Source organism: Sphaeramia orbicularis, chromosome 2 (assembly GCF_902148855.1).
Source record: "Sphaeramia orbicularis chromosome 2, fSphaOr1.1, whole genome shotgun sequence".
NCBI lineage: Eukaryota > Metazoa > Chordata > Actinopteri > Kurtiformes > Apogonidae > Sphaeramia > Sphaeramia orbicularis.
Genome location: NC_043958.1, coordinates 13,569,723 through 13,594,029, shown reverse-complemented (window position 1 = coordinate 13,594,029; position 24,307 = coordinate 13,569,723). Strand labels below are relative to the sequence as shown.

The window sequence follows — 24,307 nt, the reverse complement described above, 5'->3', positions numbered from 1 at the left end:
CTTCAGTGTAATGACTGTAAATCTTTGGTAATGATTACAGTGCCAAAAAATTACATTTATCATCAATGTTATCTTTTCTTGTGATATGATTACATGATATGGCCATCACAGAAGTGTTACAGGATCATTACTAAAAATCAGTGAAGAGTGGTATTGAATTATTGCAAAGCCTTGCTATAATTAGTGGGAGCTACTTTTTCACCCTTAGTATTGATTCAGGTCTGTACAGTGGAGAACTACCAAAAGCAGAACATTTTGAGTACATAAAAAACCAGCACATAATCCGAGCACCCTCAGTATAGTTTGGAAAATGGTTTAGATTGAGTATGAGTGGAAATCTGATGATCTCAACCTAATAAATATAGAAAATGATGCTACTTTGCCTGTTTTTTGCCTTGGATATATGCACTGTTCTTTGGATTTCAGAGTGGGATTCCACAATACAGTAGTCACTTTTCCACTGGACATATGCACAAAACTTTACCGATATTTACTAAATGTCAAAAAAACAGAAGTCTGTGATGTCATTTTTTCCATTAAATCACAATTGCAATGATTTGTTTATTTATTATTGCAACATGACAGGAGAAGTCATTCCATAAATATGGCGACAAACATCAATATTGTGTTGATTTACAGATATATTCATTACTATTATATATTACCCCTTTATCTCGTACTAAATTTAAAAAATGATTCAGTTTCCTCGTGTGTCCGCACATACCACGCCATGTTTCTTTTAAAACTCTTCTTCGCTTGTAACGTCTGTCAACATCTGTTTTGTTTTTTTTTTTCATTCACATGATTCCAGTTGCAGAAAAAGGTCTTTCTATTGCAGTTTTGCATGATTTATCAATTGTATTATGCCCGAAAAACTACCCCTCTTTTAATCGAAAAAAGAGAGCTTTGGCGAAATTATCGTTTTTCCAGTAGGTATAAATTTTTTTGTGCAAGTTATATTTGCACAATTTGAGGGTCAAAAAAGCGACTAGTGACACTCTGAATGACAGTGCTCCTATGAATAGGGCATGAGGGCTCACTGAGTGGTTTAATGCATTTGAATATAATCATATACTATGGCAAGATCTTAGCCTAGAACACCTACGGAGGATTTTCGAGTGATGTGCTAGACCGAAAAACACCAAGGGCTGCTTTCATTAGTGTTGGAGAGTGTGAAAAACTGACTTGTTTTCTATATGATGATACCACAGATCAATAGAGGCAGTCTGCAATGTGGTGAACGCTGTTATACTTTACTGCATCTGTTCGTCCAACACAGCCCAAATCTTCAAAGTTACGCATGAAATGTTAGGCTCGTTACATATTTCAGAAATCAATTGTGGGTGCATGCTTTCATTAAAGTGTTTTAGACTTGTCTGTTTGACCAGAATATCTTGTAGCTGTTAAAATTCATCCTAAATGTAAATGTAAATGTTTGAACAGAGCTGAGAGGTTTGAAATAATGGTAAAATTGCCATTAAAAATGTCTTGATTTACATGTAATTTGGAGCAAATTAAGATTTATACGCACAGGACTGGTATAATCTGTAGACCTCTGGTGAATTGGAAACCTACCCCCCCACACATCAGTGTTTGCACATAAGCAAAGTTTAGGCTTTACTAAAATGTATTGGCATTACTTTCTCATTGTGATATCAAGGGCAGGCTCTATACTTACGGTAACTGCTGAAAGATAGAAAATGTTCTTTTCTGCTGCTGTCACGCATTTCATTATCTTTTGAGAAGTTGCTTTTCTAAAGGATTAAATTTGTTCTTTCAGTGAATATTCATGTTATATCGCTATGTGAGCCTCCAGAATTTGCACAGAAAACAGTCGTAAAACTTTCATATATCACCACCAGTGCAGCATCCACAGTCCTTGACCAGGAAAACACTTCAGTAAATACACGTCAGGGGAAAAAAATCTTTTTGCAGATCCCCTTCAATCGCAAGTGTTGATTTATACAGGACATCTTATCATTTGCAGCGGAATTTTTAAGTAACAAATAAATGACATGATGGAATCAAACTGATTTAAGATCACAGATGACAAAAAAAAATTAAATACACAATGAGGGGATGTACTGACGTTTTTTTTTTTCAGAAATGGCATCCATTTTTGAAATTTTTTTACTGATTGGAGAGCCCTGTTTGACTAGGTGGTGTTGTTAAGATCGTTGAATATTTTGTTGAATAATGTGTGTGTATGAACAAGTTAGAGCATGAGGTGGGGGGCAGCGTTTTTTGGTTTTGTTTTGTTTCTCTTTTTCTTTCTTTTCCTTTGTCTGTGTTTCTTAATGTTCTAAATGTAAAAATTAATAAAGATATCTGAAAAAAAAAAAAAAAAAAAAAAGATCACAGACAACCTTCACAAGTTTCCAGACATCAACATGTAGTCCCAGTGTTTTGCAAATAGGGCTTTGGTTGTACTTAAGCTACTATGGCTTTAGATTAGCTATGTCTATATGAAACGGGCTCCAAATGAGGAGTTTCATCCCTTTGACACTATAAGGAAGTCCTCGCTGTTGCTCATCAAACAACATTGTTATCTATGGAAACAGACAGTGTACCACCTCTTCCTGTTTTCTGCGTATATTTTTTAATATATGCTGAAAATGTCAGGTAGACACTGTCTGGCTTGTTAGAAGACAAACCAAGAGCTGTGGGGGCATTGGGGTCAGTTCTGTTTCCTCTGTCTTTCCTCCTGCACCCTCCTTCAACCCTCCACCTCCTCCTCGTTGCTCCTTTTTTCAGCTCCAACCTCCACCACCTCTGCACTCCTCCCTCCCTCCCTGAACCTCTCTCCCCAGTGTTTGTTTATCTGTCTGCTTGTTACCCTCTCACTCTTCACATCCCTCCCTCCCTTCCTCTTCCTCAATCTCGCTCAGTAACAGGTGAGTTCCCAGAACTAATTACAAGAGGCTATCCCAGGGTGCAGCGGGGGCCGACTCATTTGCAGGCGGAGGGAGCACGAGAAGGCTGTCTAATAACATTTTCTACTGCCTGATTAAAAACAACCCATAAATCACTTGTTCACAAGGGGTCTATGCACATGCACATGCTCACACACACACACCCAGTCACAAATAGAGCCATCAGCTACAGACACATGACTTTAATACACACCAAAATACTGTACAACCAATTTGAGAGCCTGTAGGGAACACACACTTACCCTCATGTCCCTAACTATCACATAAAGCAATGTTATTTATTCAGTTAGTTATATATATTTATATTTGGAGTATGGTCATAGAGGATCCAAAAACTTAAATGCCAACCTCCATTCCATTAGCAGTTTACTTTAATTTGTGCAGTCAACCCATAAAAAGATGACAATAATGGCCGTCAGGAATATGAGTGGGAGTGAAAGTCAAGGTGACGAGCACAGAATTCATCAGAGCGTTTCACTCACACCAATGACTTTTGTTCACACTGCCTTTTTTTTACATGACTGAAGGCAGAAATTAATGACTTTAGATATTGTGTGGAGACAAACCACAGCAATCATTTTGTGTTGAAAAGCACGACAATGTTAACAGTAACACTTTTAACTGCTTCCATCACACTGACAATTATGGTTTGCATATGAATTGCGTCAAGTGAAAGGCACAATAAGTCACAAAAGTATTTTATTTTTCCTTTTTCATATTAATATTTTGTTTGTTTTATATAATGTTCAATTGAAAATGTGCATAAAAGCTACATTCCTAAATGACTGTATGTGACCAGTTATCTGCCCATTTCTGTACTGCATATTAAATATACAGAAAACGTGCGCTATCATTATATGTGTAGTTCTCTGGGTGTGAAATAACATCTATCAGAATATGAGTTTTGGTCTCACCACCCTTTCTGCACTTAAGTCTCACAGTCTTGTACACGGCACGTTCATAGCAACATGCTGTTGAAAATTTGTATAAGAAAAAAAGTGAAGTGCGTGCCTTTGCTAATCTGTTGGCAAGATTACTGTATGGTAAAGGCTTAATCACAGCATTTAGATCTGCATGTATTTATTCAACTGACTGAAACGAAATGTTAAATATTCCTAACTCAAAAATTCTTTTCGATATGGGAAAGCAGGTATGATTTCAAAGGTGTTTGTATGTTTACTGTACAAAAAGCTGTTATATGTATGAAAAGAAGATGTATTTCTGTTATTGGGGTTAAATTATGGAATGATATAAATATACATTTAAAGATGTGTAATTCATTAATGGTTTTCAAAACACTGGTTTGTAAAGATATTTTCAAGGGATACAAGCAGGAATGATTTTTGATGTTTTGACTAGTATCCTAAAACTATTTTGGATTTGAATGTAGGTGAGGCGTATATAAGCGTTTAGCTTCTGCCTGAGCCTATTCACTCTCAACAGAATTCAGTTGGTTGACTTAAAATCAACCTCATTGTTTGTATTTTCTGTATTATGGAAGATGACTGAATAAACTTAAAGAACAAAAAAATAATTGTCACATTGGAACAGTAGCTGTTTTCATATTATATGAAATAAACTACTCAGACTAAACAGGGACTTAATGACATCACCTGATCTCCCCTAAGACACCCTGAGGACTCTCAGACAGACCCACAGAGGTTCATCTGGAGTGGTGCACCCCTGGCACAATAACCCAGACAGTAGATTAGCAGTGATAGCATCACTGGCCCTGCACAGCAAACAATGGTGACACTCTCTGACGCAAACCCATTTTGCATGACTCTCAGTTGAGCAAAATGGGCAAATATGTGTTTGTTTACACACAAACACACACAACCAGTGCAAAATGACTTGTTGTTGGCAAGTACACGACGTCTTTTTAGGAGGGAGAAAAACAAATATCACCAAGAATCATTTGATTCTCCTTCCCTTCATTAGAAAATTACACAAACATTCAGTATAAGGGGAGTTTAATTTGAGCATCAGTAGGTAAAAGTTTGGTGTCATGGAAAACTGACAGCAGGTGAAAAGCATTATGAGATAGGTGACAACAAAAGGCGAGAGTGGAATTTAAAGTGACGTGCAGCCGCTGCAGAGGCTGGTGCAGCTGATTTCTCCTGCTGCTCAGATGTCAGGCATCTTTGTGACTGTTCAAGTCGAGCTGAGGCGCACACTACTTGTTTTGAAGAGATGTACTCTCTACATGCTGTCAGGTAATCAGCATATCAAATCACACTGACTGCTTCATACGGGATTACTCTGGGACTCAGAAATAATCAGATTTACTTCATTTGCACTGCTGAGACGGGAAAAAAGACAAGTGCTGATTATAGTCTAACATGCGATCAAACATGAATATTTACATTTCACGTCAAGCTCAGTGATGATGCATTGTTCTGCTGACCCACACTTGGCAATCATTGTTCGTCTGCCTCTTCTTCCAAAAACTGCAGGAGTTCTACTGCTCCATGCAGCCAGGAAACACACCGCAGATGGCTGAGCATGTCGGGCACGAGCACAATGACTGTACCATATCTCCCTCCCTCTGCGCCGCTGATGGACTATCGAGCCTACTCATGAACACGTACTGAAGTAGGAATCCCGCCAAGAGATTATGATTGGACCATAATCGCTGGCTGGCTGGGAGGTCCTGATTTTGATTCAATGCCTGAACTTTCTCCTCCACTTATCTGATTATCTTGTCATCACAGGGACATGCGTTACATGGCTGAACATTAAATTAAGACCTCCACAATTATCTCAAGATTTCAAGCTGGGTGCAGGGTGTAACAAGAGACACAGGGACTCCATGGAAGCTGAAATGTGTGTGTGTGTGCATGTAACCCTGCCTGCATGCATGTGTGTTTGTTGTTTTGCATATAGTTTTGCTGATGCAGCGAGATACAGGCACTGCATCTTCACTCAACACTTGGAGCCTTGAGCAAGAAAGGGGCGAAACCCAAAACAGCGAAAATCAAAGAGTAAGCAAAATCCTGAAATAAATACCCGCACAAACAAATACACACACGTATAGCCGCAATACATTCTTCTTATAACTCATTTTCCACTTTATCAGCCTCTTGCAAGATTCTTGAACCATATTTGATTTACACACATAAGGTGTCAGACTTCAGAGTGAAATGACCTACGAGCAGCGGATCAGCTAAAATCTTCTGCTCATGTACACACACAAAACGCTGCGGTTGCTAAGATGCAGGCTCAGGTGCAGAAGCCTGAGAGTCACGTCGTCCAAATCTATAACTGGCAAAAGACTCCCATTAAACAACCTTGGAGTGACACAGCATCCGCCAAAGCCTGGGCCATGCGTCACGCCGAGCTCAACGCGGCAGGACTTTCAACTCCTCACAACCCGGAGCGTGCTACCACTCCACATAACAAATGGTTCTGCTTGGCGGCGCAGAGCACCTTAGGAGACTGTAGCGACTTTGTCTTTCCGTTTCTCGTTTTCCCAGGTTGCACGAGTTATGTAAGCGCTGTACTAAAAGCAGGCCAAAGAAATGTGTCAGTGCCCACCTTAAAGTGATAAGGGGAGCAGACACCCTCCTGAGACCAGTGTTTAGGGGGGGAATGTCCCTGATGCATAGGTAAGTAGTACTTCAAAACAAGTGTCCCGTGTATAGCAACATATAGCTGAGTGAAACCTTGTTCTGCTCATAAAAAAAAAAAAAAATGTCCTTCATCTACCAAATCTTTTATGTATATGACAAGAAAAGAAGTGTCAATCATTTATTGGCAACACTACAACAGAGCAAACAAGCCAGACAGCACAAGGACACTGCTTTTTATACAGAAGTCACTGTTCTATAGGCTCCATGATGGATTAACTAATGATTTTAGGTTTTTTGAAGGCTATTTTTCTTATTTTTTGACAAGAGAGCAGGATGCACATCAACATTCACAAACAGCGCACATTTTTTGAGGGGCTGTGTGTGGAGGACTGAAGTGCTGGAGAGTGTGAAAAACCGAATTGTTTGCTATATGATGATACCAGAGATCAATAGAGGCAGTCTGCAGTGTGGTGAAAGCTGTTATACTTTTCTGCATCTGTTTGTCCAGCACAGTCCAAATCTCCAAAGCCACACCTGAAATTCTATATTTGTTACATATTTCAGAAATAAATTTTATATATGTGGGTGCATGCATACATTTTTGCACGGGAAAAACTCCAAAAGATGAAGAAAGTAAAAATCAATTCTTGGCCTTGACCAAAGAAAAAAAAAAAAAAAAACAGACTTGTAGAGCGGTGAGCATGGTGTATGTTGGAGTCTTAAATTCCCTGAGGTAAAGTCAGTGTTGTTTATCGTAAAGTGGTGAAATAACTCGCAGACTGTTAAAACTCTTTGGTGATGTTGATTTCAATTCTGGGAGAGAAAAATATTGAAGTAAACGCTGAGATTTTACGTGATTGGACACTTGGCAAAGTAAAACATCAATAGTAAATACCAGTTTTTGGTGCCAGTCAAGTAGGTCTTTTGTAGTTGTCGCCACTCATACAGAATAAAGAAATGGGAGGACTCTCCTCTGAGAGTCGACTCAGAAGTACAGAATTAAATGAAATGTGTTTTAAAGGAAGGAGAAATAACTCTTTGAGGTTGTTGACAGGCATTCTGGGACATGAGGGGTGTTTCTCAATTAGCAAGTTGAGAGAATGATCTGCAAATTCATGGTTCAACATATTACTATTACAACATATTACTCTATATGATAGTAAAGAAAACTAACCAGGAGCTGATTTGATCCTTGTATCGTTAAAATTACTGTATACAGATTTAAAAGGCTTTGAAGTAAACACATTCAAGAACCTAAATGACAGTATTAGCATATTTTGAAAAACCACTATTGTGTGAATTGTTTTACTGAGACAAAGAAATGATTGGGTTATTCTCGCTGTATATGTTTGTATGCTATGTTATGCCACAAGCAAATACCCTTTGCCAGTATTTTTTTTTTTTTTTTTAAGTAGACTTTGTGACAAACTCTGAATCAATGGTGTATGTTTTTGTGTCCAGTGAGTTGAGTGATTAGTCACTGTGTTAATCCTCCCTCTGAGGCAGAGTTTTGTGACAGAGTCGGTTTCTGTGTCGAATCTCTGGCGTTGCAAAGATAATGATAAGAGTAAAGCAGGCCTCAGGGGCACAGCACTCTCCCTGTTTGTCATAAGAATTTCACGCTGTTGTCATATGAATGGAAATTTTTTATGAGAAAGAGAAAAAAATGCAGAATTGCTAAGATCCGCTTAAAATTCACATGCTGATATGAAATTAAATTCTTGCCATTTCTGGTTTTAATCATCATCAGGGTTATTTCTAACTTTGTTGATGCCCCTTTGTGGAATTTCTGCATTAAAACACAGGGACAACAGCATATAAAAGAAGTACGTTGAGAGCAAAAACAAAAGTCAGAGAGCCAATAAGTAGTGATAAATGAACCAGGATGAGTGCGGGCAAAGCCTTACCCAGGACCTTCAAGGAGGGGGGGTGTAGTTAGGGGTGTGGTAGGCAGACTGTTACAATCACACAGGTTATTTGGGGACTCTTGGGGAAGTGGAGGGGGACCTCGGTGAACTCCTCATTTCTGTGGGGCTTTATGTAGCGTGACGGTTCCAAATGAAACTCCCCGATCAAGCGGGAGCACTCTATTAATTTGTGGCTCAGGCCGCCTCCTTGGGGACAGAGCTGCCACAGCCAGTACTGCATCCCCTTTGCAGCTTCCAGCAAAGCTCCTTGTTGCTTACTGACTGAGGAGATGCACTGCAATGTTTCTACACGTCCGTGGCTGTGACTTTCGCCCAAGTACAGAGACGATCTATCATTTCTGTGGTCGCCTACTCCCGACTCTACAGGATGGATGAAAAGCAGCGTGAAATAAAAGTAATCTTGGTTCTTCCAGCAACATACCGGCTTTAGCTAGCTAGAATACACTCAGTTCCTAAAACATAGGAGGCTTTGAAAAATCTAATCTCGTTCTGTTACAGAGTATGAAAGACTTGTTAAAAGTACAACCATAGTAACAGCAAATTTCAAACAAGATAGTGATGGTGTGTCATGATCAAACAGTTGCAAACATGGAACAAATGCATAATGTCAACACATGAGGGTTCATACATCTTAAAGCACGGTCAATTTAAGACTTTTTAATGCCACTCAAGATTAAATTTAGCACTGTATTTATGAAACAAAACAAGTTTGATGATCTACTTCCATCTGTTTACATGTTTACTACGTATTACTGTGTTTGTCATTCTCCATGTGAGTCCAATTGTGTCGGCGTAACCATTACACTGGTTCTGATTTCTCATAACATACAAATTATTCATTGACTGGCGAATGACATACAAAGAACAGTGCACAAAGACTTGAGAGAGGACCACAACTAACTGTGTGTACTCCTCTAATTAACAGCTATAACTGTATATTAATTAAAATTGCAATAATGAATTACCCACCAATCACTCTCTTTGTGACATTACAAACACAATAACAATCTGCCTCAGACAGAGTCTAGCCACAGCCTGGTGAAATTCAGTATATTTGCCTTTTGCACAAAAAAAATGCACAAAAAACTGTTTCTTGCATGATCATTACTTCATATGTTGTAGCATGTTTGGACTAAAATGTGTTTTGTGTCAAAAAAGCCACAGACCATATAAAAAGTGCAGTAATGAAATAAATAAAACATCATGAAAATCTGCAAAAAGCAACAAAATCACAAAAAATACTGAGATATAAATGTTGGTCAAACTCATACAATGCTCGATTCTGGTTTCAGTTGCATCATAAAGTCTTGAATTTTCCCTTCCTGTCTTGTCACCAGCTAGCAGACACTGTATCTGCTCTCCAGATCCCTGCTATGAACACAAAGTATTTGAAGATTTTAAACTGCAGTGTCAGAAAACAGATTAATCAAATCGAGCCCAGCAGTGAATTAGTTTAACTTTTTTACTTGCTCGTGTAACATCAGATTGACATTTTTCCCCCTAGAGGTTTTGATTCTGTTTCGTCTTAGTAATGTTCAATAAATCAGGCTGTATCAACAACAACCTGCAGTCTACAAAGGCATGCGCCAATGCACAAGATCACAAGGCTCTCATATGACTGTGACACCCTGAAGCGTATACATTCACATGAAAGGATGGACAACAACCAACTCCTCTGCATAATCCGCCTCCTTTACTTTTCCTACTTCCCTCCTCATCTTGTTCTACCTTTACATATGCACAGATGAAATGAGTGTGGTCTAATTAGCAAAAATCAACAGTGATCTGCAGGTTTGATTGAAGGCTTTTGCTCCGGAGAGGAAATATTCTGCCTTTATGTGAACATCACAACTGAAATATAGTGAAAAGTATAGTAAGATGGACAGTAACATCCACATATATCTTCCTGCTGTGGTGAAACGGTGAATACAACAGGGACTGAGAACAGTTGTTTCACCTGGGGATCCAGCTTGTCCGTAAACACATCCGATCTAAGTAAAGATAAGACAAGTCCTTTAATTACTGAGAAATCCTTTGTGTATTCCCATGGAGGCGAATGTCCTTGGGAGCTTTATGGATGGTGGGTGGGAGACAACAATCCCAAGGTGCTCAAATTGGGAGTAAGCAACTAGGGAAGATGGGAAGTGGTGCAGATACACAAAGTAATTAAGAACACGCCTACAGTTTGCCTTGTGCACATAATGAGAGCTCGCAAGGCAACCGTTATGACGTTGAAAGAGCTTCATGTGAAAATTCCTTACCAATGCTGGGCAGAAGAGTCAAATAACATAAAATCTATATGTGTTAATAACTATATTCAGCAGCAGAACAACAAACATCATTAGCCTCCTGAGCAAATAACATTAAGCATGGGTGCTACTTGAACAGCTTCCCACATAGAGGAGAGCAGGATATCTTCCCTTTTCAGACACTGGTGATGAGATGAGTGTGGGAGGACCACCAAACGGAGTGAGCACATGAAAAGGGGAAGAAATGAAAAGGGAAAAAAGTGAAGAGAGAGCAGAGGGGAGTCAAACCAAGAAATAGAAACAAAAATAAGCTGGCCCACATTGCATTAGGAGATTCCGTTTGAAGATTTTCTGGCATGGAGAGGCAATCAAGAGTGTGCAGGATGCCTGGCCTCACTGCTTGCTATTTTGCTGCACCACAACCAGTTCTCAAGTGTCCCACCTCCTCCTCCCCCACTGTCCCTCTCTCATCTATCGCTCACTCTCTCTCATCTATCCCCTCATCAAGCCTCCCATAAACAAGGATATTGGCCACCAGGCAAGAAATCTGAGAAGACTGATCCCTTTTCCAGATGGTCTCTGCATCATTTCCTCGAAGAGCCAATCCCGCAAGGACACTAGGCAACCTGAAGTCATCTTAATGCCATGATCAGTGCTGGGAAGTAGAAGCATATAGGGGGGTCAGGTAAGGATACAGCCTCAGCATAGCAGACTGTAACCCACTATCTGTTTATGGTACCGCTGTGATGTTTGATTGGCAGCTGGACACATCTCCTTGGGCGGGTCAGCAACAGGACCCCACACTATTCACTTGAGAGTCCATCAATCACTATTTGGCTTAATTATCCGGCAGGAATGACAAGCCAGGGGCCCATTGTCTGAAAGGATGGACGGATGAATGGATGGACACAATGAAATATAGTGGATACACTATCAAACAATAGAAGATAATTTAATACTGTAAGCCCAAAGGAAAACTTGGCCTGTAAGGGCAGCACACAAAGGGCTGTGTTACAGTGGATGCCAGCCAATTTAATGTATTTATTGTTGTAATTTTAATATGTTGGTTTTTCAGGTAACTGGTTTGATCATCTCAGATTACAACATGGATCACATGACTAGAGGAATTGTTATAAAAATGCTGACCTTGTCATCTCTGCTCAGTTCAAGTGCGACCTCATTGACTCTACTGATTTCTCAATATCATTATACTGGACAATATCAAAATTAACACATTAAAGAAGCCTATTAAAAATCAAAGGTTGGCTTGAGCAAGTTTTATAACCCACTGACCTTTTTAAACCTTCTTGTAGATTTTATGTTCATATTGATAAAAAGTCCTTATATTGGTCAATGAAACTAGAAGGGCACTTAGACAATGCAGATCACTTTCTGTTCCACAATATTATTAAACCACCAGTCATGACCTGTGTTTTCCTCCTTTTTGTCAGTTGGTACGGCAGTTTAACTCACTTCATAACAATACCAGTCCTCTATCTCTTCCCTTGGCTTTTCCCTTATGTCCTATCCTCCACCAGGTTTCATAAAAATTGGTGCTATAGTTTTAAGAGAAATGTATATGATCACATAACCTCTTTTGTGGAGGGAATTAGGTTAGGCTTTACCTAAAGTTCTTGAAACATCCTGTAGTTGAGGCGCCATAGGCCCCGGCTGCTGGGGGATCTCCCATGATGCACTGAGCTCCTCTTACCTCCTTTCCTCCCCTGACTGTCTCTCATTCCACTACTGCATGTCATTAACCCTGTGTCTTCTCCCCCCTACAGTTTCTTTTCCCTCTCTCTGCCTCTATCTGATGCTCTGTTACTGATGTGTGACTACCAACCTGCTCAGTGTTTATTTACTCCGTTTTTATGCTTTTCTTTTCTCTCTCCGCTCTCCACTCACCCCAACTGGTCGAGGCAGATGGCTGCCCACCCTGACTCTGGTTCTGTCAGAGGATTTTTTTCTGTTAAAGGGAGTTTTTCCTCCCTGCTGATGTCAAGTACTTGCACTCTGGGGAGTTATGTTTTTTGTCTTTATGTTAAGTACCTAGAAATGATGATTTGTGTTTTTGTGATTTGGTGCTGTATAAATACAAGTGAACTAAACTGAAATGGAAGTTTGAATGTGTCATCTGCTGTCGAGGACTGTCAGACAATGTACTCCCACACAACAGCAATCAATTTCTTATTAATTTGTTGTTGTTTTTTTGTAGAAAGTATTTTTTTTAAAGATATGGTGATTTTATAGTAAAGACAAATATGTTTTTCTGTCTTACTTTGACAATAAGTTAGTTAGAAGAACAATGTTCCTCAGAAATGAATTGGTATTTCTCTGTAAAATGAAAAAAAAAAATTCTTGTCCAGCATTTTTTTTTTTGTCACTAAAAAAAAGGACATCATTTTAAGAAAATATATCTTGTTACTTTGGCTTAACACATATTCCAACTAATATTAATGTTGATTTTTCCAGATACAATCTACAACCATAATTTGCTTGATGTTTTCTTGTCTTCTTGTCTTCCTTTTTCAAAGAGTGACACCACTTACACAACTTCAAGAATATTAGGTCTTCAATAACTGTAGTTTAATTGCTGTAATAAAGATCACTTGCTTAAATTTGGCATTGTTTGACTAGTTTTACAGGTCTGTCTTTCAGTGTCTTTTATACTAGTTTTAAGAGACTTGCTAAGGAGACTTTGCATAACCCACTGGCAGACTTTCGCTTCACACAAGACACTTGTTATAATCTTCTTCTTTCTCACAGGACTGAAGCACTGTTTTAAATCAGGGCCAACCAATCACCTCTAAACAATCATGGCCAAATCTCAGTGCTTGACAGATTCTTCTATTTTATGATAAAGGCGTATTTCTCACCGCTCTAACTTCAAGAAGCCAAGGTTGTTTCTTCATATCAAGTTGCCTTTGGGGGAACAGACACAACTAAGATTGCCTGCAGCATTAAAAGCCACTCCCTGGCTCCTCTCATCACATTGATAACTATGTCCAGAAGCCTGCACCACACTCCCATTAGTGTCTGCTAGCCAACCCAGCTACAATTAGCATTAGTCCCCTTCTCAATCACAGTGATGGAGCTCACAGACGCTCATCTGCCTCTGTGAGCTAGATTTAACTATTGCTCAGTCGACACAAGGCCCACATCCAGCCGCAAGAAGTTGAAAAATATTGTTCTTTGGCTGTCGATAGAAGGCCCTACTTCATTATGGGTCTAACTGTGTCTCCACGTTAGCACATTCAGCTGTCCGTTAATCTGTCATGTAGCCACCCCTTCCTGTCATCCATCTTATTGCCTTCTGTGTCCACATTTCCTCTATTGACACATTGGTACCTGCTGCAGTGTTCTTGTTTCAACAGTGAAGACTGTCATTGCACTGGGTTTGTTCCATGAAAAAGCTCCTTTTAATGATGACTCATAAAGTGGTTTCATTATTTCTATGCCTGCATCTGCTGAGTGCCCTTTTACCAATTTCTCTACCAATTTACTAGTCATCTCGATCTATCTGTCTGGGAAGCTCACTTTACTTTAAGGTAGTTTCAGGTGGAAACTTCTGTTTCATAATCAAAGTATCACGCTACAGTTTTAACTCATTTCCTACAAAACAAATATTTTTACATTACTATTCCAAAGCAAACTGTGTTGTTTATTGTATTATTACATTGTGTAGGAACACACTGTGAAGGACTGCTCTAAAATGCAATATCTGGTGATGAGAAGCTTATGTGATCAATAGTAAACTGGTTAAACATGCACAAACACCGGCACAGCAAAAGAAACATAACGTACGAAACTGCATACTACGACCTCAGAGTTCTAATCAATATTCAACAGGTGCCTTAGAGGGATGTGTTTCCATAAACAAAAAGTGACCACCTCTTACTTTTCTATTTTTTAGAGGAATGTGGCTTTAAAATGTCATATCAGAATCCACAAATCCCCTAAGTAGAGCTGTGTGATATGACAATATCTTTTTTTATTTTGTTGTGTGGGAAATGAAGCTTAGCTAAAGTGCAGTCACAGAGACTATCTCCCTGTATGTGCTAAGTCACAAGCACAATTTCCTACTATCTCTAAAGCTGATCAGCTGTTTTCCGCCTTCATCCAACCACAAACTGACATGGTTCCTTTTAGCCAATCACATGAAAGACATGAAACTTTAAAGGTGTTCTGTCTGTGTCTCCCTGCTGTCATTTAGCCGTCCTTTCAGTTTGTGCCTGTTCTGTGCCCCTCCTCTGCTTTAACTCAGATGTCTGGCCTTCCAGAATCAGTTCTCCCATGGAGGCATCCTGTCCTCCATCTCCATCATTAGCACACTGTCCAGGCTCCAGGGGACTTAACCCCATAACAAGAACACTTAATGCATGCAATCACTTCTCATGTTGATCTTCTTACTGCGGGGGTCTAAGCATTAATGTCTTCCTTCCTTTCTTTAACATGAATTCAATCAGTCTCCTTCATTACTCACTGAGATCACACTGTTTATGGAATTGCTTGTTCATTTATACATTTGCTTTCTTACGCACACAACACAGATGCAATGTTTGTTTACTTGTATCCATTTGGCATTGATATTGACATTGAATATTCTCTATTTATGCTTTGTATATTTATGCATTATTCCTATTATTCATATATTTTCATATATGGTTCTTCGAGTATTTTCTAAAAAGAGGTAGGAAAATAATTCAATAATCATGTAAACATCATTTGAATACATAGTTGAAAATGTAATAAACTGGCCTTTCCATGTCATTATTTTATAGAAACTATTATCTGGCTTTACAGAAAATGTCCTATAATGTAATAAGCACATTTATCTATATATGAAATGACTGATATCTACATATGACATGATACAGTGACATTCCAAACAGTGTGAGAACCAGAAAGCCAGGAATATGTTCATGTATGTCACAAAAACAGTTTATAGTTCACATATGACTGACATCAGCCTATGATGAAACAAGGCCCCAGGTTACTGTGGAGTTATTAATATGGTCTAAGTGGGTCATTTAAAACATACAGGCCAGACTGGAGTGGTTTGTGATGCTCTTCTGCCATTTCTCCAATCCCTCTCTTCCTGATTTAATCATGCTTGCCTGTGTCCAAGACCAAATATAAAGGCCAAAACCAACCTCATCCCATAAGAGAATGTGCAGAGGAGGAGCAGACTGATGTGTGTGTGTCAGTCTGTGTGCATGTTGGTGCCATGTATACTGTAGATTACAGACACAAAAAGAGTGACAACAGAGGAGGACCATGGAACCCTGTCCACCATCCATCCAATCAGTCAGTCAGTGTTCCTGTTGTCGCCCTGGCATCCTGGCTCTGTCTATTAGCCTGCTAGTTAGTCCGGCATTTAGACTGGCAGCAAATGCATACAGAGGAGCCAAAGGGTCTCCAGACTGGCGAGCACCAACCTGATGTAGAACAGTGGACCAACCCACATAGGATCATACTGCAACAGCTGCCTCCTCCAATCACGTCAATCCCGCCTAATTTGATTCCATCTCGACAGGATTCAATTACATTTTATTAATTTTGGCACAGCGCAACTCCATTGAGTTTGATTCAATCTCTGGCAATGCAATTTAACTAGATGCAATCAGATTCACTTGAATTGAATGAATTTTTAAACATAATCTCTTCTTCCTTCCTTCTTTCCTCTGTATAAATCTTCTCATTCCTCACTATATGCCTCCAAATTTTCCCTTGATGAGATTCAGAATATAGCATATAATGAGCTATGCCAAACTCTTCCTACAAAAGCCTGACTGCTTAGTGTATCTACATTTTCTTGGCTCCTGGTTGGAAAAGACTCCCTGAGGAGAACATTAGTCACTTCCATGATAATAATGGATAATTTCAGTGAAAATAGACTGAGGTTGGCAGAGGGCATTATTGAACATGCGGCTCCATGCATCCAAAGCAAAGTATGCCAAATGTTCATCGTTGTTTGAATGCCATCCTTCCTTTTAGTATTGCTGCATCACAGCCTGAGTTAGCTGAAAGCCAAAAATGTGTCTTTACAAGACAATATGACTTCAAATAAGTATGAATATATTTGCGGCACAGGTTTCTTAATCCCTGATACTAATCCTGTTAACTGAGCTGATGACTGCACCACTTGTGCATTGAGTCTTCTAAACTATCCTTGAGGAAGACAGGCCTATTGAAGAGCAATGCCCTAAGCTGACCTCTAGAGTTCCCAACAGTTATGTGTAGGCGAGTTCTAAGTTTATTACAAAGAACAAAGGGTTCTCCGGCATCCTATGCTGCATTGATCTGCTGAAACCAAGCATTTGAGCAAAGTTTTAGTCGCACAGCCTACTATTTAATATTTAATCATACCTCCACTAGCTTAGAAGTACTGGAACATATACAGGTAGTAGTTGAGAAAATATCACAATGTCGTACCTCAGAGCGACTGCTCTTTTGCTTTTGGTTTTATTGGCTATTTCATTTTCAACAGGCTGACAACATCCCTGCAGCACAGATGCTTGGCAGTGCTTTACCCATGTATCCAGGTGTTCTGAATATAACACTCTCTTCCTGTCTTGTATGCAGTATACAAATTTGATGCTAAGGTCTGAAGTTGGCGGATTGAGTGTTAAAGGGCACACTAGAGAAATCAAAAGCTTGCAGGCAAATAAATAGCATATCCATAACACTGAGATTGCCCTTTGTACAATTCAGAGGCCTGCTGACTCCAGTCGTTCCTTAAATTGATTTCTCATATGCGGCTGCCTCGAGGGGGCGATTCCATTTTCATATATACACTGGCACTCTATATGTGTGCTCCCTTTCCTGGTCTATTAATCAAATAATGCAATCAATTTCACCTTGCAGGACCAAGACATAGGCCATTTCGTTTTGTGAACAGCTTTGCATGTCTTTAATAGGAGTTTGTGATTGGTGTTGCATGATGGTAAGAATTGTGTGCAGAACGGCGGCAGGATCAGAAAATCATAAGCAGGCGAAGAAAATCCTAAAATAACATGTAACATATAGATTGCTGAAAGACTAACTGTGCTAAAAATAGAAAATAAATAAAAATAAATAAAAATCATTGCCAGTGCCTGGATGATTCACTGGAGTTTGAAGTACATGTGTTTTCTGTGTATGTGCTTCTCCCTTTGTGATTGTTCTCAAACATGCGTGTACATAAACCAGAAATGAAGGATGTAAGCAAACCTCCAACACATGCTTAAGCCCTAGCTCAGGGTGCAATGAGAGACACTAAAGCACAGGGGCATAAATCTTTTAAACCCTGAGCCACTGACATTTCCCCCCAGAGATCCAGTGAAATATCTTAATTACGCCACTTAACATCACATCGGCAAGTCTCGGGTGAACCCAAGCAGGCATATAATTCATTGTACTAAGCATCGGTAAAAGCCAAATACATAAACCTTCAAGGATGCATACTCAAGTGTAGAGTAGAGTGGGTAAGCTGGGGCTTCAAAAGTAAATGTTTTCTTACAGCCTGGGGGGGCTAAAACAGAGGATATCTGCAGAGAGCACAGGGTGAACAAGGGCACCTGACTTCTGTCATGATGACGCCATCATGACTTGAAGAAATAGACTAAAACCCCTCTGATAGCAGTTTTGTGAGCGCACAAAGGCCTTGTTGAACAGAATAAACCTGGCTCAACCACATTGCCAATGGTCTTTAATTCAGCACGACCCTTATTATTCAGATTACAGCTTTTTCACGATCTAATGGGTCAGTTTGTGTGGACTTTCTGGATGGTTGGATGATGAAATACTGCTGCAACAAAGAGTAAAAGTAACTCAACAGTAACAAATGAATATTCCCGTTAAGGCTCACCAACAGAAGCCTGCGTCGCTTTGTTTTTACCTCGGTGTCACCAGATGTAATGTTACATGAAAATTCAATTCACTGAATCAGTTGTCCGTCTACTCCTCTAACTACATCTGCTTTTAACACTTTACTGAGCAAGTTGGTGTTAATATGAACTGCCAATGAACTCCTATTTTTTGCACAAGTTAGTGACGATCAAATCCTGCCCTGCAGAATTTTAATCAGGCATTTTAGAAATTATCTCACCTGTTTTCCTGTCACATTCTAAATAAATGAAACAAAACTAAAACACAATGCCTTTTGAAAAGCAGCTCAGTCCCAGGAATTTCCCGGGACATGACAGCTGCTGCAGGCGTCTCTTAAAACCACATGCAACTTTTCAAAGCACAGGTGTCAGAATTATAAGTTTTGTAGTGTCAGAGGGACTGGGTATTAAAATTCATTGAGATTTTTACACCCCCTCAATCTCGGGCTATGTGTAGAATACCTAAGGAGAAAAAAAACATTCTTCATTCTGCCTGGAGTCCACCCTGCCATCTCCTCAAGGACCCTGCAGACCCCTGAATCCCACAATGAACGGCTGTCAGAAGCAGCGTCTTTACGCAACAGTGTGAACGAGATGCAACACGTTTTAACGACCAGTAGCTCGTGGCTTCACTCTTGACACCACTTTGCAGCGCTCTACCCCCACCTGCCGTTGTACGCAAGGAACCTAGTGTGACCACGCTGCAAAAATGTTCATCCACCAACTCCTTCTATTCTGTGTTTTGCGCTGAAACCTGATGTTTTCTTCTAAGAAGTGGAGCCATCCCGCCCGAGGGGGTGAGATAATCCGGCGTACATGCAGCGCAAATGAACTTGCACAGTATTTCTGCAGCCCAGAAGCTTGTCTTGTCTAAATACATTTGCATATCATTTGAAATAAATGAGCAAACAGCCTCGTTCTGAATGTTTTCGCTTCAAATGAAAGAAGGAAAGCTGCTCAAGGAGTTTTTCGCAGTGCACTCTGGCCAGGGCAGTTGACAGAAAAGCACCAGGCGAATGCATATATGCTTCCAATCGGCGCTTTTCTGCAGCTGACACTCAGGTAACATCTTCATTTTACTCCACGCGTGCAACCGACCCTGTGCGCGCTCACGAGCACCCACAGACTCCTCATCCGTCCAGATCAGGTGCGCCAGGAACACCAAAGCCAATTAACGCTCAAGTGTCACTCCGCTGTCACAAATGAACCTCATAATCCCAAACTTTCCGGAACATTTCCCACTGCTCAGACCCATAATGAGCCCGGGTGTTTTGTCGTGCTCAGCCTGCACACCAGACGCAGACAGTCAAAGGAGGATGTTCCCCCGAATAAATACAGTGTTTTCTACAAGCTTTAACCAAACTGGGCGGAGGGGGAAACACGAAATGGAGGTGAAAACATCTGATACAGACAGTTGGACTGAAATTAACACCTCAGTGTGTGTGTGTGTGTGATCTGGGAGCCGAGTATCGATCTTTAAAATGATCCCAGGTAGGACGGAGATCTTTGCAAATAAGATCAGAAAAACAATACACCCTGAGGGCTGCTCCAGGAGATTCCAAATAATAAAGCAGCCTATGTTTTGCCATACGTGAAAGAGAAGTGTTTTTTTTTTTTTTTTTTGTCGGGGAGTGCACAGTGTAACTGCTCACCCACCCAAAAAGGACCCCATCATAATCCCCCTTTTCAGTAAGAAAGATTCTGGCCCCTGCAAGACGTGCTTCAACTACAAAACAACATCCAGTTAAACAATCCAGCCCTCTCTCTCTCTCTCTCTCTCTCCCTCTCTCTCTCTCTCTCTTTCTCACTGGCCGTCATACTCTACCTCTCTCTCTCTCTTTCTCCAGGAGCTGTGCCTGCAGCAGCACATCACGATGGCAAATACACTCAACTTGTCCACAAAGTCACAAAGCTCGGGGATTTCACACACTCACGCATGCATCCCTACCTTGACTGCCGCAGACGAGCACTCCGAGGAGATGGACGAGTTTAAGCATCATTTTCGGGCAGGTTCTGGGGAGGGAGGGGGGGGGGCTGCCGGCCGGACGCTGCTTTTTCAGCTGCTGTAAAAACGACAAGGGCGGCACACACGCTTGGCTCCGTTCATCCGCCGTCTTGGGCTCCTCTGGCGACTGATCTGCTTCAGCTCCTTCCTTCCCTTCCTTCCAATACGCGCGCTCCCGCTCCTGCGCGTCCACCGGGCTCTTGCTCTGCGCTGTAGACCCCCACCCCTCCACTCCGCTCCACAACACCCCCCCCCCCTCCCCAACAGCATCACTTCTTCTCTCCCACCTCACTGTGCTGGAAGCTGTTCGGGGAAAACAAACAAACAAGGGAAGCAGACATGTTTATGTGTGTTAAGGCTTTACCACTTCATTCAACACATTCTAGTCAAGAATTAAGAGTTGGAAAATGGAAGGAAATGACAGAGCATGCAACTGTTTATCTGTAAAGAGCACTTCAGACCCTTTCATCGTATTGCTTTTTTTTTTTTTTTTTTTTTTTTTTTTTTTTTTAGATACATAGCTGTACTAATTTGCTTCACTTATATGTTCTGAAAGTTTGTTTTTTTTTCTGTATTGAATCTGTAAATCTAACTAAAAAGAAATCAGATAAAGTGACTGATGGACTGACATGACAAAGTGGTACTCATAACCTCATCCTTGCACTTTTATGCACTCTCTTGCACTTTCCATGATGAATATTGTAAATCTTCACATTGCCCTATTCTTATTCTACTCCTATATTCATATTTTCATATTTACTGTATATTATGTTCATAATGTTTATATTTACTTTATATTAACGAATAAAGACCCAGTGCTACTTTTGTGGCAGTTCCCAAATGGATTTTTCTCTCTATTTAACCTTTCTTAAGTGATTTATCACCATATATCATAGTATCATCCTATAAATTTTACTGATCATGTGCTTTAATCATCATGATGAGATTACACTTGAGGGTTATTACATCAAAAACAGAGAAAACTGAAGAAGAAAAAGGGACTTCTTCAGTAAAATCTATCATTAACTGAACATAAACCAAGTGTCTCCATCCACTGTCATTGATCCAACTCCATGGGCTTTACTGGTGAATCAATGTTGTAGAAGATGAAGGTGTTTCCACGTTCTCTACAGAGCCTCTGAACGTCCAAATGGGTCATATCTGATGACCACGAAAAGATGACAAACTGCATTTTACATTAATTATTTCAACATATTCATAGGATTAGTGGTTTTAAAGTTATTAAACATCTTAGATCAGTAGATGGATTTGGTCACCAGTGAATCTTGGGTCTTTATAGGTTAATATTCAGATCCAATGTACATTCTGGTTAGACGCAATCTGCATTTCGTTGCCCTGTACCTGTGACATGCAATGACAATAAAGTTGAATCTAATCCAATCTAATCTAATCTAATCTAATCTAAAATAAACATTGGTAACACAGGAAATCATAATTAACATCATTGCATCCATGTGAGTACACATTACAGCAATGACAAGAAGAATTTCACTGAAAAATCTAATGAAATGTATCAGAATATATTGAATATAGTCAAAGCATGTTAATCTGCTGTAAGTACAGGCTAGTTCAGCATTTTTCAACCTTGGGGTCGTGACCACACATGAGGTTGCCTGGAATTCAAATAGGGTTGCTTGAAATTTCAAGTAATTCATTAAAAAAAAAAAAAAAAAACTAATAAAAAATATTTTTAATGATTCAGTATCTATTTCATTCTAATTAAAACACCACACTTTTCCTGTTAAAAATCAAGTTCAAATAAAATGCGAGATATAATATTTGAGAGGGCATATCTTGATTGACCCGATCATGTGACCGTGTGCGTTACTATGCTTCAACCTGCCTGGACACAGTCGCAGTCAGAGAACCGAGAATGGAAAGATGAAAGATGTCTTCACCTACTTGGCCCCATTAAGACATCTCCAAGAAAAACTGAGAAGCAGACACCAAAAAGGTGCATTATATACATTATATAGACTAAATGTCGTCTAAAATGAATATTTATTTGGAACATAGTATAGCAAACTATTACATAATCAAAAAAAATTAATTTTAGCAAAAAAAAAGTCTCAGTTTTGAATGTCTGGGGTCACCAGAAATGTGTGATGTTAAAATGGGGTCACGAGCCAAAAAAGGTTGGGAACCACTGGGTTAGTTTATCAACGCAGGCAAAAAAAATGTCTCCATGTTCAGTAAAAACCAGCAGATGCTCTTCATATACACCATTATCCATATAGAGAAGTAATGGGTAGCATCCACTCGACCAAGATCAAATGTCTAGCTAAGAGGACGGCCATTTTGTCAGATGTTTCAGAAAATAAGGCACTAATTACAGATGGTTTGACCGTTACTTAGCAAATTGTGTTGAATATTTCCAAATAAAAGTTATGTGTGACCAAAACATTTGGGCATCAATGACATTTATCACAGTCAGGGACAACATCCTTGTACAAATCTCACCCAGTTACCATCTAATAAATTTAGACAGATAACGCTGTATGTGTCACCAGTTTAGTTTATCTTTGAAATTATGTAGAGGCTGAAGTATTCACATCCTTTACTTATATAAAAACACAACTTGCACACTGTGAAAATACTCCACTACAAGTCAAAGCTCTGCATTAACCCTTTCACGCATACTGGTCACGACAGTGGACAGTTCTTCTCCAGCTGTTCCCTTGTATATTCATGGGTTTTGTTGTTTTAGTTCCATATCAGCCAACACAGTGGACACTTGTGCATATGTAACTTTGCTGTTCTTGATAAACCTGATCTGCAGTAACATGTTTGAGCGTAAATCAATTGTTATTAGACTGTAATTATCATTTTTTTCTTTAACAAAATGTTTTTTTTTGTATATTATCTCCATGAAGTGAGTAAGAACTAGTATTAGAGTGTTTAAAAATGAGAAAACATCAGATTAGCAGCATTAAAAGTGTTTATATTTCATAGTTTTCACTGTATATCAGTAAATACATGTTTCTTTGCTTTAAAAATGAAATGCATAGTATCCATTTGAGTGGACATTTTTGCAGCTCCATGAAAAATAGGTTCATAAAAAGCTGTCAATTGCATTTTTTTTTTTCATGCCTAAAGAGGAATAAAAACAGGAGAGAAAAATCATGATTAAGGTTCTCATAATTCATGCATGAAAGGGTTAAATAATGCAAATATCAGCAAAATGTTCTTAAAGTATGATGTCAATTTAGTCTGTGTACAGTAAAATACTCCCTGTTGAATTAATGTTACTATGGCATCAATATGTATGTTGCATTTTACAGCTGTACACTCTTAATGTAGAGCTCATTTTAACTTATTTACATGATGTTGGTACTTGGTAGCAATGCATCGTCTTATAAAAAATTATCATATGTATTGCTGCTGTCCTGTGAGAACCGCATGCCCATAAAAAGTCAACTTTTCATGTGCTCAGAAAAACAGGGCAACTAATCTGAGGGTTTATTTAGAGCTTATTGAGTGTAAGAAGGAATAATTAGAAATTTTCTCAACCAACAAAGGAGCATTTCAGCCTTCAGTACATCACAAACATTGAAATTTAACACATTTAGAGACGTGGGGAAGATGAAAAATTGCAATCTGAAAAGTAAATAAAACCTGTCAAACAAATGTAATGGAGTAAAAATAACAGCGTTTGCCTCAGAGATGTGGTGGAATAGAGGTATAAGGATGCAGCCGATTTAATTACACAAGTAAGTTGAAGTTGTACTTAA

At 39.4% G+C, this 24,307-nt stretch overlaps 1 protein-coding gene across 1 annotated transcript in view; it reads right to left on the bottom strand.

Annotated features, from left to right (window-relative positions):
• LOC115435660 (neural cell adhesion molecule 2-like) overlaps positions 1 to 20,672 on the bottom strand; it is a 410,900-nt gene extending 390,228 nt beyond the window's left edge. The window contains 1 exon segment of the mRNA XM_030158227.1: positions 20,499 to 20,672. Within this exon segment, the coding sequence (XP_030014087.1) occupies positions 20,499 to 20,550 (52 nt within the window). The 5' untranslated portion in view covers positions 20,551 to 20,672.
• Between the last annotated feature and the right edge of the window lie 3,635 nt (positions 20,673 to 24,307).